Below are 17,066 nucleotides of genomic sequence, written 5' to 3' on the forward strand. Positions count from 1 at the left end.
ACCATAAGCGGTCCTGGAAACTAAGAACGAGTCAGTGAATATTAAGAAAACATCGAGCAGAATGCAAAATAGAGAATCAAGAACAGCTGAGGTAAAAAGAAAGAGCCAAGAGGGGCGAGACAATGCCAGAGAAATAACGCAGCCCAGAGAATAAGAAGGAGTCAAAAAAGGCCCTGACTGAAATAGGCAGGGACCACTTGCGGGGGGAGGGGCGGGCTCTACAGGTAAGATACTCAGGCAGCTTGCGTGCAGTTGTGTACACAGTAGCACTGCTCCTGCCGAGTGTGGCCTGTGACATCAGACAATTTTATTCTGCACTGCCCCCATCTGCACGAGTTCTAAACTCACACCAGAAACACCTGTCCGTGTGAAACCAAACCTGTGAAGGAAAATTAAACAGAGGGTGAGGGAGGCTTTACTTGAAAAGAGTGCCGCAGTTCCTGGAGGGCCCCACGGGGAAATTCTGCAGCCTGGGTGCGGTAGGGCTCAGACCTCACACATTGTCAAAACCAGACCCTCCCAGCACAATCCTGTAACAATACTCACGCACCAACCCGGTGTTGCAATTTTCTATGAAAGAGGGAGGAGGTGCGGGGGGGGGGGGGGCACTGGAGTTTCCTGCACGGGTTGTATAAAAAGACTCCCACTATGGATCTCGGTCTGGCAGTTTGGCAGTAGGGGGAGAAGACAGAGAGCTAGGAGAAGAGGACAGCATAACAGCCATAAAGACAAACGCGAAAACGCAAAGCTACACCAAGAAGGGAGCACTCCAACGTCAACATGAGCGCCTCCGATCCTTCCAAAGAGACCCCCCCGTCATTCAACCCTGGATATCCCACAGTGTATGGAGCTGGACCCATGCCTGGTGTCAATGCGGGGTATAACAGCCCTCCCTATAATCCAGGTTACCCCTACGGGCACAGCGCGGTGGTGACGACCCAGCCAACGGTGATTGTGGCCCCGGCGCGTGCCTACGAGACGGACTACCTGGGCTACTCGATATTCACAATGCTCTGCTGCTGCCTGCCCATCGGAATAGGGGCTCTTATCTACTCCATTAAAGTAAGTGTGTGAACAATTATCTCCTCCTGTGCTTAAAGTGAGATGAAAAGAGGGGAGCAGGGTCTCTAAAGGGGCGTGGCCCAAAAGAAGCTTAACTAGGATCATTTCCAAGCGGCCTGACTTGTGCAATTAAGAGTGTGACTTAAAACTTGTAAACTAAAATCCTGTGCATCACACAGTGTGCCACCTGTCCAATATTTGGCTGTTTTCTGTGAGTTTTCTGTTATTGCATCCAGACATGTCACATGGCAGCAAACATATATACTGAAGCAAGCCAAACCTATTGGCTTTGCCAATGATAGTTAGCTGTACCAAATAAATAAACAAGAACTATTTGTTGTGAATAATTCCAATTGGTATATTTGTGACCATTACATTGTTGCATAAAATAAAAGCAGAAACACAATATCTTAAAAAATGAAAATCGTTTTAGGGAATATAAGATGATGTAAACGTGAATTGTGCACAGGGATTGTATAGCTGACATGCAATGCATAATGGGTTTTTACAGATGGGTAAAATATTGATCAGTGTTTTGTACGTATCTATGTATATGGTTTTTCTATAGCACAAACAAAGCCAAAAGTCAGCGCAGTTGTGTACAGGGTCAAAGAATCACCAAGTAATCGGGGAGGATGCTTAGTGACTTGAGAAGTAAAGAGGTGAGGCTTGAACACTTTCCTAAATTAGAGAAGGAGTGGTCCTTCCAGATATGGTGATGTTGTTCCTGATGCAGGGGGAATAGATGGAAAGCATCTGCTGTCTTGTTTATTAGTTTTTACACTTCCTAGTCTGCAATTTGATGTTGTACTGGCTGTGGGTGTGCCGAGAACCACCAGAGATGGTGAGATTGTCTGCAGATAAGTGAGTGTGCTAGACATAATGGCTTTATAATTGGTGCAGCTAGTTTTGAAGATTGTGCGGTTCAGTAAGGGAAGCTTATGGGCTGGGGAGATGTGTTTATATTTCTTCAGGTCCTGGATAAGATGTGCTGTGGCGTGTTGCACACTTTTAAGGGGTGACATAATGGAGTCTAGAAGGCCAAGGAGCAGGGCGTTACCGCCTTCCAAATGCAAGGGTAGGAGGGCCTGAATTGCAATTGCTGGAATAATGGTCTTTGTTTTTTAGGTCGAGCCTAGCATTGCAGCGCATGCGCTGCCCGCTTTGCGAGACATGCTGTATTAGGGTATTTTTTAGAAGTAGTGTGGAAGCCCCGCCCATATTTTCCATTGGCTGGCCTCATCGTCCATGGTTAATGCTGGCTTCCGGTTGATAATGTGGCTTCTTAGTGCCTCTTTGTTACCGCCCTGTCTCCTTTTGGGACCACCCATCAGAAGTGGATCTTTTACTAGCGGCATTACACTGTCTCCTTCATTAGTCGGTAAGCACTGTTTTGTGTTCATTCTGCTTTGGCAAGGCCGCTCGCGCTTCACGGGCCACCATGTACAGAACTTAAGTATGCACGGGCGCCGCGCTATAGCACAGCGCTCTCTTTTTTTTCTTATCTACTGCTTTTTTATTTATTTATTTACTTTTTTGCATTTATTTACTTTTTTTTCACTTTGGCGGCACACGCGCTTTACCTTTAGACATGTTAAGCGAACGCGTGGGTGACGCGATTGTTGAAAAGTAAAAAAATTGATTTTTTTTCTATTTCTTTACTTTTGCAGCAATCGCGGCACCCTTGTTTTACTCTAACATGGTTAAAGTTAAAGCGCAGGTGCCACAAATGTTGAAAGGTAAAGAAATAGATTTTTTTCTATTTCTTTACTTTTGCAACAATCCCGGGACACACGCTTTATTTTAACATGGTTAAAGGTAAAGCGCTGGTGCAGTGATTGTAGCAAAAGTAAACAAATAGAAAAAAAAAGAGTGGCCCGCTATTTTTTTTCTATTTGTTAACTCTTGTTTACAATGCCATAGGTTACAAACTCGCAATTGCGACACCTATAGCATTGTAAATGCTTATTTCTCGTTGAAAGTGAATACCTGCTTCAGATACAAATGTAGAGCAGCGAATACATTGTATAGCAAATTCTTCTACAAAGCAGAAAGATGAACAGTAGAAACATGATCGCAGGCATGTTCAGAAAGTAAGTATTCGATTGCTGTGACATTTAAGGAAGACAGTCAGGGGCATATTCTCAAGAACGTGTGATAGCCATCGCAAATTTAGCTTAACGCAACTTTGCACATCGCAGTCCATCACAAGAAAAAAACACCGTCTTAACGTCCAATTCCCAACCTGGCGGCACCATGTGATAGCAGCATGAAAAACCGCCAAATGACCGCGTAAAAACCAACGTGACAACCAAAAAATGCGAAACACGAACACCCAAAAAGGTGCGATGCCACAAAGCGCAGTACCAAAATCAGCAAAAACTGGCGACAGGCCTGCAATTCCCACGCGTCATGTGGGAAAATGCACTGTAAAAGCAACAAAAAAAACCCAGCAAAACCAATTCAAGCTGTGTAGCACCATGGATGCACCCAGACCGAGTGCAGAGGACAAGCCGAACCCCACAAGCCCCACGGAGGACCAGCATTGAACCCCGTGTTCGGGGAAGGGCAAGAAGAAGAGGAAGAGGAAGACTGGGTTCAGTCCGCAGGAAGACCGGATCATCGTCACGGAGGTGATAGAACACCATCAACAACTGTTCGGCAACTCCACTGCAGCACTGGCAACCCAAATGGAAATATGGCAGTCCATCGTCACCAACGTCAATGCAGTCGGAGTGTCGAGGAGATCCATGGAGGAGGTCAAGAGGCACTGGCATGAAGTGCACAGCCAAACCAAGGAGAAACTCACCGCCAACAGGAAGGCAGCAACGGCGACTGGAGGTGGGAGTCCTGCGCCACAGGAGGAGCTGGATGAGCTGGAGGAAATGGTGGCCACAGTCATCAGTGTGGAGACGGTGACAGGATTTGGGGGCCTGGACACAGCTCGAAATGACCTAACTCAACAGCAACAGGGTGAGTGACCACCAGGGACTGGGAGATGGGGGGAGATGGGCACAATAGCACACATGCCCAATCATGTGTAGCACACTGCAAACACGCAATGACTGTGGAACATGTCCCTGATACACTTGCAACACTGCAGCACACATACAAACACTAAGTAGGCCCCATCCACCATGTGCACATATCAGCCCCCTCCAAATCACCAACGACACAACCGAGCCATGCACATGTGATGAATCCAGAAAAGTAGCGGCTGTGTGAGCCACACTGACTATGCAAGTGACACTGCATGGCCGATAGCATGGTAGCAGCCAAAAAACATGACATGGTGCACAAATCGACATGGAGGTGGCCCAGTGCGGATCACATCTGGAAAGGAGCAGGTCACACTCTGACATATCCACTTGCACCCACAACCCATGCCATCCAATACACACAGCAGACGAACAATGCACAAGGCCACAAAATCTGTCCAAGAGCACATATAACCCAAGTCACACTGTCTCAAAGGGATAAGGATACACGAAATCAGAGCTGCAGGGGCAACTCCCCCACAATGCAGCACTTACACATAGCAATCACAGAACATCAGCAATGACGGCAATGTGGTACAAAATGCAACACCAACACCACAGGACAGAGGACACAACAGGTTCCGGTCGTGCGTAGTAACTGTCCACATTTGGTATTGCCTGACACTGTGTGATGGTAATATATGGGTACTACCACACATCCGTCATGTAGTCAAAAATTACACTGTCTGCCATCAAATAGTCAGTTCCACCAAAACAGTCGCAATGTACATTGGCATGCAGTCTGAATGTAAACAGCTGCAAATCGTCAACATACATGGGAAACTCTGTTAAACTGCATCTCCCCTTTACATTGCAGAGGGACAAGCAACACCTCCTTCAGGGCAGACCACACATCTTATCAGTGATGATAAAGAGGACAACCTGCACATATGTCAAGACACCCTCCACCAGCTAATGGACAGCCTCTGCACCCCATCCCCAGGAGCAGGGCAGGCCAGCTGTCTCGAGGTGACCCCACCACCTGCACAGACCGCACAGCAGGAAACACACACCACCACGGCAGTCTCCCTGGACCCCCACCAACAATACATGGAATTCCAACGCCATGTGTTGGGTTGCCGGGTGGAGTTGGCTGATCAGCTGCGGGTGGGTTTCAAGCTAATGGTAATCAAACTCAATGCCAAACATGGGTGTCTGAGTCCCATCAGGGACCACGTACAGTCCCTAACGGACACCCCGTGTCCACACCATGCTCCACGACAATCCTTGGCTGACCTCGCTGGGGCCATTAATAGGATACAAGAACTGTCTAGTCAGACAGGCACCAGAGATGACAGCACAGAGTTGGCACAGATGCGAAGGACAATGGAGACCATGGAGCAGATGCAGGCTGGAAGTATGGTTGCCACAGCTGGACACCAGCGAGATGTAGCTGGGTACTTCCATACCGTGTAGTTCATCATCTTGCCATTGCTGCCACTGAGCCAGTCCCAGATGACTGCAGCGAGAACTTCAACACACACCTCTCCGACCCCTGATGTGTCAGTGGCACACAGTGATGCAGCCCCATCACCTTCGCACCCTGATGTGTCAGTGGCACACAGTGATGCATCCCCATCACCTTCACACCCTGATGTGTCAGTGGCACACAGTGATGCAGCCATTACACCACCACATACACCGTACACACCAGAAACAGAACAAGTATCAGAGGAGTAAGATGTGGATGGTAATTACTGTGTGAGGAAGGAGGCAGAAGCATCCATCACCACCATGTGGCCTGTCCCTGCCTGGTTCTGCCCTATGCATCATGCCCTGGGACAACACCTTCCACCGACCCCCGGAACACTCTGCGACATTCACACAGACCCTGACACAGACTGCCATATCTTCACTGCTGGACAATCACACAGAAATCCTGCTGCGGACTGCACTCCCCCTCTTCCAAATCACTTTTAAATCCTCAAAGGACTCTGGTTGGCCCACCACTGGGCTTCCATGTTATGTGGGCTTGGATGGCCATGTACAGCTCCAGCTCCATCAGAATGTGAATAAAACATTCTAAATCACACAGATGTGTCACAAGTATGTTCACTCAGGTATGGAAGTATGGCTGGATGTAGGGATAATGATTACACAGGAAGGTACACCCTGGTAAATTACATCAATGCGCATGTTCATCTCTGAGACACATGGCCAATTGGATGACTCTGAAGGTGAGTACTAGCTGTGTCCCCATTGCACATTTACAACAATATCATAAACCCTAACGTAGGCACACGTCCATGTATTGAATAGGGCTGTGTGTAGGAATGACCAAATCGGGGTTAGGCCAGAAGTGGTGTCCTACATCACATGTGACAACAGAACTTCACGTCGCATACCTACTCACACACATCTGTGTGGACACATTCTGTTATGATTTGTAACATTGCTCCACATGGTCAGAGGTTGGACACCATACTCACATTGCTGAAGACACATAAGTGCACAGGTCAGCCAGCAACTATCCCAAACAATGTCTGGCTCACAGAGGTGGAGCTGTCGAAAGGGACCCACCCCCCATTGTACATGCGTCAGTCAGTTCCTCCCTGTGTAGGGACGATGCTCATTGTGGCACACGTGTGGTCAATCTAATGAACACTCATTACAGTTAGACACAAGTGGAGTTGCGTGGACTTTATTGGCATGTGAGTGTCAGTACGGACAAGGCAATGGCCCCAACAGGCAGGGACATGCTTAAGACACTTACATGCAGCATGGCAACATGTCGAGGTGCAGGAAATGGAGAGGCAAAAATGAAAAACAATCATCACCACCTAGCCTTGCTGGAAGAGTCATGTATTGTTTGGCGTCTGCCCATTGCCCCGTGTGAGGGGGCACAACTCACAGCACATGGGGTCTGCATATTGCTCTGCCACCGGACTGCGCCGACTGTCTGCTCTGCTGTCAGTGATCAGGTGAAAGGGTCCGACAAGTTCACATGTTGTGCTACATTGCCATGTGTTTACTCTCCCCCCAGCAGTGTGTCCGAATTGGAAACATTGCCAAACAACGCTGTGCTGCTCCGTCCATGGAACAGCATCACCTTGCACCGGTGTGTGTACACACGCGTAGTTCCACGCACATGCATTCAGAGACCAGACGAAGGCAGACTTGTCCTCTGTTGTGGTGGGATATGTGAGCATTTCCACGATGCAACAAAGTGTTGGGACCTGTGCTGTGGGTGACAATCCGATGTGGCTGCAGGAACGTAGTTAATCGTCCATGAATGCCAGCGCAGCTTCATGTTCAATGTGTTCCATCAGTATGTCGTTGTCGGGTTCAAGGAACACCAGGGTGAGCCAATCCATTAACTGGTCCGGGCAGATATGCTCAGTCCATGCCCTTTCCCCAATCCGCAACACAGTACAATAGGGAAGCGCCTCAATGTGGTCACTGTACACGATGAGTTGTGCAATCTCCCATGCGCAACTGCCAGTACATATGCCAAAGATCAGTGCATCCCATGCATGGCTATCCCGGTGACACTCCTGTTCGTGGGCCAACAGGGGGCGCACTATCAGGTCATAATCCAATTCAGCTACCATTGCATTGGATAGGCAGACCTCCATGGGCCACTCGAATGTGCATGATCGACAGTGGAACCAGGGCTAGACGCAGGTGACGTAGGCAAGACGGAAACTCAGACGGAAACTGATTCGCAACACTGCCACTGGCAGGGATCCCAACAGATGCAGCATTCGTGTACGGTACAGTTCCACGTGACAGGGGTTGTGCATGTCCCCCGGAATGCCTGCCATTGCGTTTGTTGGTCTCGTGGCACCGGCACTCCTCAGACCGGCGGAAATTCGGTGGACGATATGCCACAGCTCTGGGCAATGAGCTGTATGTGTGTGCAACGTTTGGACATATGTGTAGTTTTTAACCAATGTGTCAAGGGTATCCCTTGCAGGTGTAGGTCGTGCAGGGACAAGTGTGTGTGCACGTTGGTGTTTCATTAGCGCAGTTCATGGTGTGGGAGTCCTTGGAGGCTGGTATGGTATCTCACGCAGGGTGTGCCAGCCACATTCAGGACAAAGGTCAGGGGTTCTGTCGGCCTTCAGCATTGTGTGTTGAGACAAAAGAGCTTTCATTCCTGATTTTAGTCTGACTACTGCTTGCATTTCTTAATTGTGATGTGGACTTTGTGCTGACTTTAATGCCAGGCCTGTGATTTGGGGTGCACATATTTTGAGACACACACAGCTGTTGGCATGTTTTCATGAGCCAAGGGCCCGATTGGCTTTGCGCTCCTTGTTCAGTCTCTCTCTTTCTCTCTCTCTCTCTCTCTCTCTCTCTCCATGTCCTTTGATGAGTGCCTGACACATCTTCTTCTCTTGGATATTGTCTTGCAGGCTGTGAGTCACAGATTGTCCAGGGATGCCCCGCCTTGACTCTTCAAAATAGTAGTTTGGTGACAAATTAAAAAGTGACATTTTGTTTGGTCTTTCAATGGTGAATGTATGAATCAGGATTTTATTGCTCACATGTATGGTGATTGTTGCAATTGTGCCACATCAGGCGGGTGCTTTTGTTCATGTTTTTGTGCCATCAATGTGCTGTGTCTTGGTCAGGGGCAGGTGGGGGGTGCCCGGGGTGGGGCCGGGAGGGGTGGTCCTGGGGGCAGTGGCGGTGGTTGTTGTGACCCTCTTGGGTATCCGGCACGCATGTTCAGTGGCTCCATGGTATCTGTTGTTCTTCAGGTGTGGCTCTGGGCTGGGCTCTCTTTTGTGGTGTAGGCTGTCGTCCGACTTTGCACCAGGTCGGAGCAGGTGTTAGTTTCCTGCTGCTAACACGCCTTATCGCCTATTTTGTGTTCTTACCGCCGATCTGCCTTGTCGTTGAGGAGTGGTGTTGTCGCTGCTTTTTGCACGGGAATGCCTACTCTGCATCTCATTAGCGATAGTTGCGGTAGTCATCTGTGGCAATGTTTTTTGCGGCTGCTATCGTGGGTAAACTGGTGCTGTGGGCTGTTAGCACCGGATTGTGAATGGGGTGATAAATTTATCGCAACTTTAGCTGCGATAAAGTGCCATTAATTCGGCGATAGCTCCTTGAGAATATGCCCCTCAGTGTAGAGTGACTGAATAACGAATATTCTAGACTACAGCCAAGGCCTGACGTCATCGGACCGAGACAGTGACATCTGCTGGGCGGGGCCTCCCCTCAGTGGGCCTGCCACCCCACCCACTCCCTATTAGTGCCACTGACACCTTTTGGCGGGCGCCTGGGACACTATATGCCAAGGATCACACATGGGCATTTACTACCAAATTGGCGCCCTCTGCAGAGTGGGACCCGACCGCTGGCGCCAGTCTGTCAGGTCACGTGAACAGACTCCGACTATGTTACACGGTTTGTACTCAGCGTGAGGCATGCATCATTATGTGATTTTTTTTCTTCAATTTACTGCCAATGGACCTGGGCCCCCAGGAGCTGCCCATGCCGCCGGCGGGAGTTTGATTGTCCTCCCTGACCTCGACACTTCAGGGCAGCCATGGCAGCAGGATAGTGTAGCACAGAGTTGAGACACACTATCGGCTTGGCTTTCCTCGAAGTGCAGGAGCCTCATTTTCCCAAAGTTTTAAGTTGCTTCAAGTTGTAAGGTAGGAAACATTTTTCTTTTAATAATAGAGTTGCGTTTGTTTCAGCTGTTGTGGTGCAGGGTCCCGCGTGTTCAGCACGTCAGGCTTCCCTCCTGCTGGAGTGTTTTCAATTTGGTTTCACTTTTATTTCTTGCAGTGCAGAGGCTTGTGTGTTCTGTGTATTTGGAAGCGGGTGCAGTCATTGCTGAACCCGCTTACTTTTGTTTTAATACTGGTTCCATCTGCGAGTGAGAAGGAGTCAGGGAATCGGCCCTTTTAACCACAACCATGTTTTCAAAATTCAAAAACACCTTCTGTCGAAACCCTTGTGTCTCCAGGAGTTTTCTGTCAACTATTAAAATCATGCCAAGATAACTCTTGTGAATAATGTTCCTGCTGGACTAACATCAGCATTCTGTCAGTGGCAGTTTTCACCCATCCCGATGTAGCACAGAGGGTTAATATGCCTGCTGCAAAGAACGTGTACATCTCGTCCAGCACAGATTCTCAGGCCGATCACCTATGCCGAGACCGGCCACCCTGAAGCTGCTGTGCAAACCTGCCATCATGGGCAAAAACAAGACTCACACGTGGCGTTTGAGACAGCCCCGGCATTAGGGTTAGTGTGACAGAGAGGAAAACAAACATACATAGCTTCAGGCTTGGCATTTTTTTAAACCTATGTTTTATTGGGGTACCTACCGTGCCCCAGAGTGACGCATTATAAGAAAATCCAAACCCTTAAAACAATTTTGACTTTATCCTGCATTCCCTAAAATTATTTGCATTTTCCATACAATGTTGTTTCTGCAGAGTTTTCATGAAACGTATATGAATCTACTACAGTGCACTCTGTTGGTTATAGGTGTCTGGGCTACTTAAAGCTTGTTAGTGAGTATTATGGGGCATGATAGAGAGCTGTGTGGCTGAGGCTGAAGGCACAGAGAGCTTCCCACAGTGGGTCGAATGTAAGGGCCCGATTCACAGAATTAATTTAAGACTAAATCCTAAACTTACTACTTTGTGGTATTCACAGAATGCACTTACTACTTTTGGTATTCACAGACTGCACTTACTACTTTTGGTATTCACAGAATAGATTTACGACTACTAACTTTACGTCCGCACTCGGGCCGGAAATTCCGGCCCGGAGGCGGAGCTTCCGGCCCGGAGGCGGGGCTTCCGGGCCAGAGGCGGAGTTTCCGGCCCAGAGGCGGAGCTTCTGGCCCGGAGGTGGAGATTTCGGCCATGGCTAAATCTCCGCCACTGGCTGGAATCCCCACCTCCGGGCCGGAAACTCCGCCTCCGGGCCGGAATTTCCGGCCCGAGTGCGGTCGTAAAGTTAGTAGTCGTAAATCCATTCTGTGAATACCAAAAGTAGTAAGTGCAGTCTGTGAATACCAAAAGTAGCAAGTGCATTCTGTGAATACCACAAAGTAGTAAGTTTAGGATTTAGTCTTAAATTAATTCTGTGAATCAGGCCCTAGGTGTTTACACTATCCAAGCCTTGGCCTCTCACTAGAGAGATGTTCACATGTAGGCCCATTGCGATTTCTATTTTATATAAAAATGTGTGCAGGAGTACTACACAGATGTTGAAATATTGATTGCATAAAAAGAAAAGGGTGGTTTAAGATGAAGGAAGAGCGGGTGGGTAGGTGTGTGATGACGGGGGCAATACAAGTTGTGCATGCAGGACATATTGAAAAACAAAGGAGGATGAGGAAAGAGATGATGCAATATATGCAAATTAAGGTTTTCAAAAAGATGTGGAGAAAAAGAGGGAACAAGTGGCTAAGGGTGAAAGACTGAAGATAAAGAACAGAGGAGCGATTGGAAACTCCCAAGACCAGCAGCCTTTTTGCAGATCTTAGTAATGGCTACTTACTGCTTACATTTACTTGTGAGAAAGTATCACTCAGAGTGTTGCTCATCTGACTGTAGAATTTCACTCATACGCAGGGCCACTGCAATTATGCAGCAAGGGAGGGTCAAATTATGCGGCAGAGTTGAGTAAATAAAGGGTACAAGAAAAGGCAAATTATGCTGCACAATTTATCATTGTACTACTTCATTCATTTGTCATTTTTAAGTTTGTTAACATTGTTTGGGCATTAGTTGTGCCTCATTAGTAGCAGTTTAACACCCACATATAGCAATAAACTACCTAAAGTTGACCAGTCAACCTTTGGAAAGGGCCTTCCACTGCGCGGCAACAGGTGTCCGCGGCAACAGGTGTCAATGTGTTTTTACTAACTTTTGAACCATCTGGGCTAGAAACATTTTTTTTTTTAAATCTGCAGTTATGCAGCAGATGAAGGATTATGTGGCAAATGGATTATGTGGCGCGTACGCACCGTACATACGGGGGGTACGCACCGTACATACGGGGGGGTGGTGGTATGCCCCGTACATACGGGGGTGGTGGTACATCCCGTACATACGGGGGGTATGCTCTGTACATACGGGGGGGTGGTGGTATGCCCCGTACATACGGGGGGTGGTGGTATGCCCCGTACATACGGGGGGTATGCTCTGTACATACGGGGGGGTGGTGGTACGCCCCATACACACGGGGGGTGGTGGTACGCCCCGTACATACTGGGGGGTGGGGGTACGCCCCGTACCTACGGGGGTGGGGGTACGCTCCATACCTACAGGGGAGGGGGTACGCTCCGTACCTACCCTACTGGGGGCTGGGGGTACGGCGCATACATGGGTGGGCTGGGGTACGGCGCGTACTTGGGGGGTGGGCTGGAGGGGTGTTCGGCGCGTATGCGTGCACATGTTTGGACGTCTCCATGCTTGCCATGGGAGTTCGCTCCAGACTGTGTTTTTTACAAACGGTTATGCATTCGGACAGACGGGACGGATCGTACTTGCGCGCTCGGACTTCAGTTTCCCGATTCGTATGTAAAAATGTCCGGGGACGTGTCGGACACTTTTTCGACCCGAGGACGTGTCGGGGAATTTTCCCAATGCGATTCGTATGGATTTTTTTACATACGGATCGTACTTGCCAGTTTGTACGGGACTTGTACGATTCGTACGTAAAAACATCCGGATGCGATTCGTACGGGGAATATTTTTAACGGATCGGAATCGGCACCTTAACTGGGAAAGATGTCTCCTTTTTCGTACGATTTTTCGAATCAAAGACGTCTGCGTACAAAGGTCTAGTTTTACGTTTACCATCGGCGCTAAAGAGTGAAAACATCCATCTCCAGCCTCTCTGATTTTAGTCCCATTGCTCTGACAGGTTCTCTTAGAATTCTTAAAGCCCTCAAGTCTGGCTCGCCTAACGACCCGTGCGTGGCTAGACTACTCTCCGATGTGGCTGACACCACCAACTTAGAGGTGAATCTCCTGGTTAACCAATCATTACGCGAAGCGTATGTGCCTATGGCATGGAAACACGCTTTAATTCTGCCGCTACTTAAAAAGCCATCCCTTGATCCTTTGCTCCCAGAAAACTATCGTCCCATCTCGCTTTTGCCTAGTTTGGCCAAAGTATGCGAGAAGGCGGTCACGTTCCAACTGACTAACTTCATGGAGGGAGCAGGTGTGCTTCACCCGGCGCAATCTGGATTCCGTGCCTCTTACAGTACCGAATCCGCACTGTTAGAGGTTTTGGAGTCGATCCGGGAGTGCCTGGATGCCGGCGGGAGAGCAGCATTGATATTGCTAGATCTCTCGGCGGCGTTCGACACGGTGCCCCATGCCATGCTCCTTGACCGCCTCCTGGATATTGGAGTATCTGGGAGGGCGCTGCTTTGGATCAGCTCCTTTTTGGAGGGAAGGATGCAGCAGGTCTGGCTCCCTCCGTGTGCCTCGGTCCCCTTGAGGGTTACCACGGGGGTACCACAGGGGTCGCCACTTAGCCCTCTGCTATTTAACATCTATGTGACTCCGCTGATTTTTCTGGCGGAGTCACTGGGGGCTAAAGTGATGGCCTATGCTGATGACACTCAGCTGCTGTTCACTTGGAATAAGCAAGACGACTCGGTGGTTAGACCTCATCAGTGTCTGTCCTCGGTCTTTCAGTGGTTGGCTAATGCACAGCTGAAATGTAACGAGGCAAAATCGGAGGTCCTGCTGTTTGGCTCATTTTCTCCTGAGTTCAGAGCACGACTCTGGCCCTCGGGCTTTCCATGTCCCCCCCAGATTAATGGGGCCGTAAAAAAATCTCGGCGTCTGGTTTGACGAGAACTTGAACTTTGCATCGCATGTAAAAAAAACTTGGCCGGCACATGCTTTGGGCTGATGAAGAGTTTGAAGAAGTTTCTCCCCTTGCTGCCATATAAGGCCAGAGAGACGATGGTGCGCGCACTGGTTCTCTCCCGCCTGGATTACGCGAATGCCCTCCTGGCGGGCAGCCCGGGCTACCTTGTAAAGAAATTGCAAGTGGTCCAAAATTTGGCCGCCAGACTTCTAGGGGGGCTGTCCTCCAGGCATAGTGTACGGGCGCAGCTTCGGTCACTTCATTGGCTTCCCGTTGAAACACGACTGAAATTTAAAATGCTGTCAATTGTGCAACAGGCCCTCTATGGATTAGGCCCCTCTTTATTTGCAGGACAGATTCACCTTCTACATTCCTAGGAGACAGCTGAGGTCGTCCTCACTGCTGCTGATGCAGGTGCCCAAATTTAAGCGTCAACGGTTGGGGGGCAACTCCTTTGCCCGTAGAGCCTGCCTTGCCTGGAATTCGCTTCCCCTGACTTTGAGGGCCATCTCTGATCCTCGTTTGTTCAGGAAGTCTTTGAAGACTCTGCTGTTTTAATGGACATCTGTATTTTTGGGCCGCCTTTCTGTTGCTAGCGCCAGGACACTTCCGAGTAGCTGTGCGCTGAATAAATTAAAATATAATGACATAACATAACATCTTGAATATGAAATATACCTGTCCGGTAACATTTTGGGTTTTATTTGGCTCGTGCTGATGGTATACTTAATGTGGATCACATATATTCATATTAGTATTACTGTTCGTTTTACATAATTTAGGATTACATTTGTATGACTTGGTAAATCACCATTGAATATTGTTTTTTTTAATGTGCAGATCTGTTCTCGGAGTAGCATGTGCTGCGTGACATAGAAGTGCCAATCAGTGTTGTTGAGTGTGTGCTTGGGTGATGTTTTTATGGGGAACCCTCGTTGTTTGCTTTTGACGTCTTTCTCTTTGGTAATCCAAGAGTTCCTGACACGTGCAAATTATACAAGGAGACCAGTACCTGCCCTTGTGAATATATTAATGCATTTTAATTTCACTATATGGTTCTTTCTCCTGGGCTAACAGCCCTTATGGGCTAGTAGCTTAGGGGCATAGTATCAAGGACGGCGTTAAAAATGATCGCCGCTTTAGCGGCAGAAAGCTGCAGCTAAAGCGGCGATAATGGGCTTGATAATATGCCCATGAGAATTCCAATAGAAGCCCAGGTTCTGGTGTCAACATGGACTTCTATGGGAATTCTCTGCGGCATATTACCAAGCCCATTATCGCCGCTTTAGCGGCAGTTTTCTGCCGCTAAACCGGCGATAATTTTAACGCCGTCCTTGATAATATGCCCCCAAGTCATTAAACAGGATGAGGTGGAGAAGGATCTATTTTAATGGTGTGTGCAGTGAAACCTTCATTTCAGAGAACAACGTGTAAATCAGCAAACAAAGCAATCCAGCAGGAGGATGCTGGAGGGAAAGGAGCTCTCCCAGCACCCCTAGTTCCAGCTCCACCACCTGGGAAATAAAACTTGAAAACCTGTTTTCTTAAGTAAACAAAGCATGTTCCTATCAGGAGCATACAAACGGAATAATGTTTACTCTTCGCTGAATATGTCAAATGATTGCTGCATTGATGGAATCCCTTCAAAAAAATCGAGACAACCGACTTCACCTTGAGTGTCCAGCTTTCCAAGCACAGGGGGAACGAGTTCAGAGAAATCTGTGGACAGGAACGGAAGAGGTTGTAGATTTTGAGTTTCACCCATCTATAGGGGATGATTCAGAGTGTCACAGTTAGAGAAGGTTTGTTAAAAGCACAGTTGTGGTTAAAAGACTGGGTGAAAGAGAGGATAAGTAGGTGAGAGAGGTTAGAGAGGGCTGTAAGAAGACTATTAGGTTTCAGAGAAATGCAGGGCCGGACTGGCCGTAGCAGGCACCGGGCAATCCCCCGGTGCGCCGCACAGGGGCCGGTTTTGGGCCCCTGGCGGCCGATTTTGATACAGGGCCGTGCAAAATCGGCCCGGTTACAAAATCGGCCGAAAACCGGCCCTGGCAAATAGCTCGGCGGCACCTCCAATCTCCCCCCCTCCCCCTGGAAGGGGGGGTGGGGGCTGCCGAGCTCTTTGCCAGGGCCGGTTTTGGTTCCCAGTCCGACCCTGGAGAAATGACCAGGCATAACATAGATAAGGGTGTCAATGAGACAAGGGCGTTGGGGGACGGGGAGCTCGGTTTAGGGAGCCAGTCTTTGAAGTTCGATCTAGAAGTCTGAAAAGTAAGGCAACAGAAGTGAGTGCTGCATTATATACCATCCAAACACGTTTGCTTGGGCAGTTAATGAAGAAGTAAAAAGCTCTCTTCGGTGGATGAACATAGTGTTATGTTGAACAGAAGAGAGGAGCAAGGAAGCGGAGAATATTTCTGAATAAAGCAAGGCGACAGATCCTCTTTAGCTATGTGACTGCAATGTACAACAAGCATTTTCAATGCAATAGGTCTCGCATTATGAAAGTTTGAGTTGTTGGCACTGAAAATTAAAATATTTTTGGGGGTTTATTTGTACGTGCATTAAGAAATTAAGTACTTATAAGCAAAGCAACCTGTTAAAAATTGTCAGAAATGCAATTAGATATAGCAGGTTATGCAGATGATATTAAATATCTGAAAAAAAATGAAATTAGTTTTAATTTGAATACTGTAAAAGTTATGCAATACTTTTTAGAATATGAAGATGATACGTATTGGGTATGGTAATAGTTGTGTAATCTTTTCATTAGTAAGAAATTGTTTAGTGTTATGTTTGTTGTTAAAATATTAATTGTAATATTCATAAAAAGTTGGCAGGTATGATGGCCTGAGTGAACTTGTTCTCCCTCTACAGCAGGAAGTAACTATAACGGAGGCAGGGCTTTCAGTGGAATGGAAAGGCTTTGTGGGGGGGGCTCTGAAAGGGACGTGGCCGATGTAATGAAGGGCGTTGCTTAAAACCACAAACTGAAAACCCATGTTTAGCATAGTGCGTTGCCCCGCTGATTTTTTGCTGCTTCGTCATTCCATCCAGATACAACAAGTAGCATTACGCCTACAACAAGCCAGGACTGTTGGCTTTGTCAATGGTTGTTAGTTGCATTAGACAAATAAGCAACAACTATGGCTTTGA

At 48.1% G+C, this 17,066-nt stretch overlaps 1 protein-coding gene across 1 annotated transcript in view; it reads left to right on the forward strand.

The window, feature by feature from the left end:
* Positions 1 to 639: 639 nt before the first annotated feature.
* The window catches only part of LOC146809086 (interferon-induced transmembrane protein 1-like), a 32,146-nt gene continuing 15,719 nt past the window's right edge, over positions 640 to 17,066 (forward strand). Inside the window, exon 1 of the mRNA XM_085614293.1 lies at positions 640 to 1,062. Coding sequence (XP_085470419.1) covers positions 781 to 1,062 — 282 coding nt within the window. The 5' untranslated portion in view covers positions 640 to 780. The remainder of the gene's footprint in view (positions 1,063 to 17,066) is intronic.

Source organism: Triturus cristatus, chromosome 7 (genome assembly GCF_964204655.1).
Source record: "Triturus cristatus chromosome 7, aTriCri1.1, whole genome shotgun sequence".
NCBI classification, from domain to species: domain Eukaryota; kingdom Metazoa; phylum Chordata; class Amphibia; order Caudata; family Salamandridae; genus Triturus; species Triturus cristatus.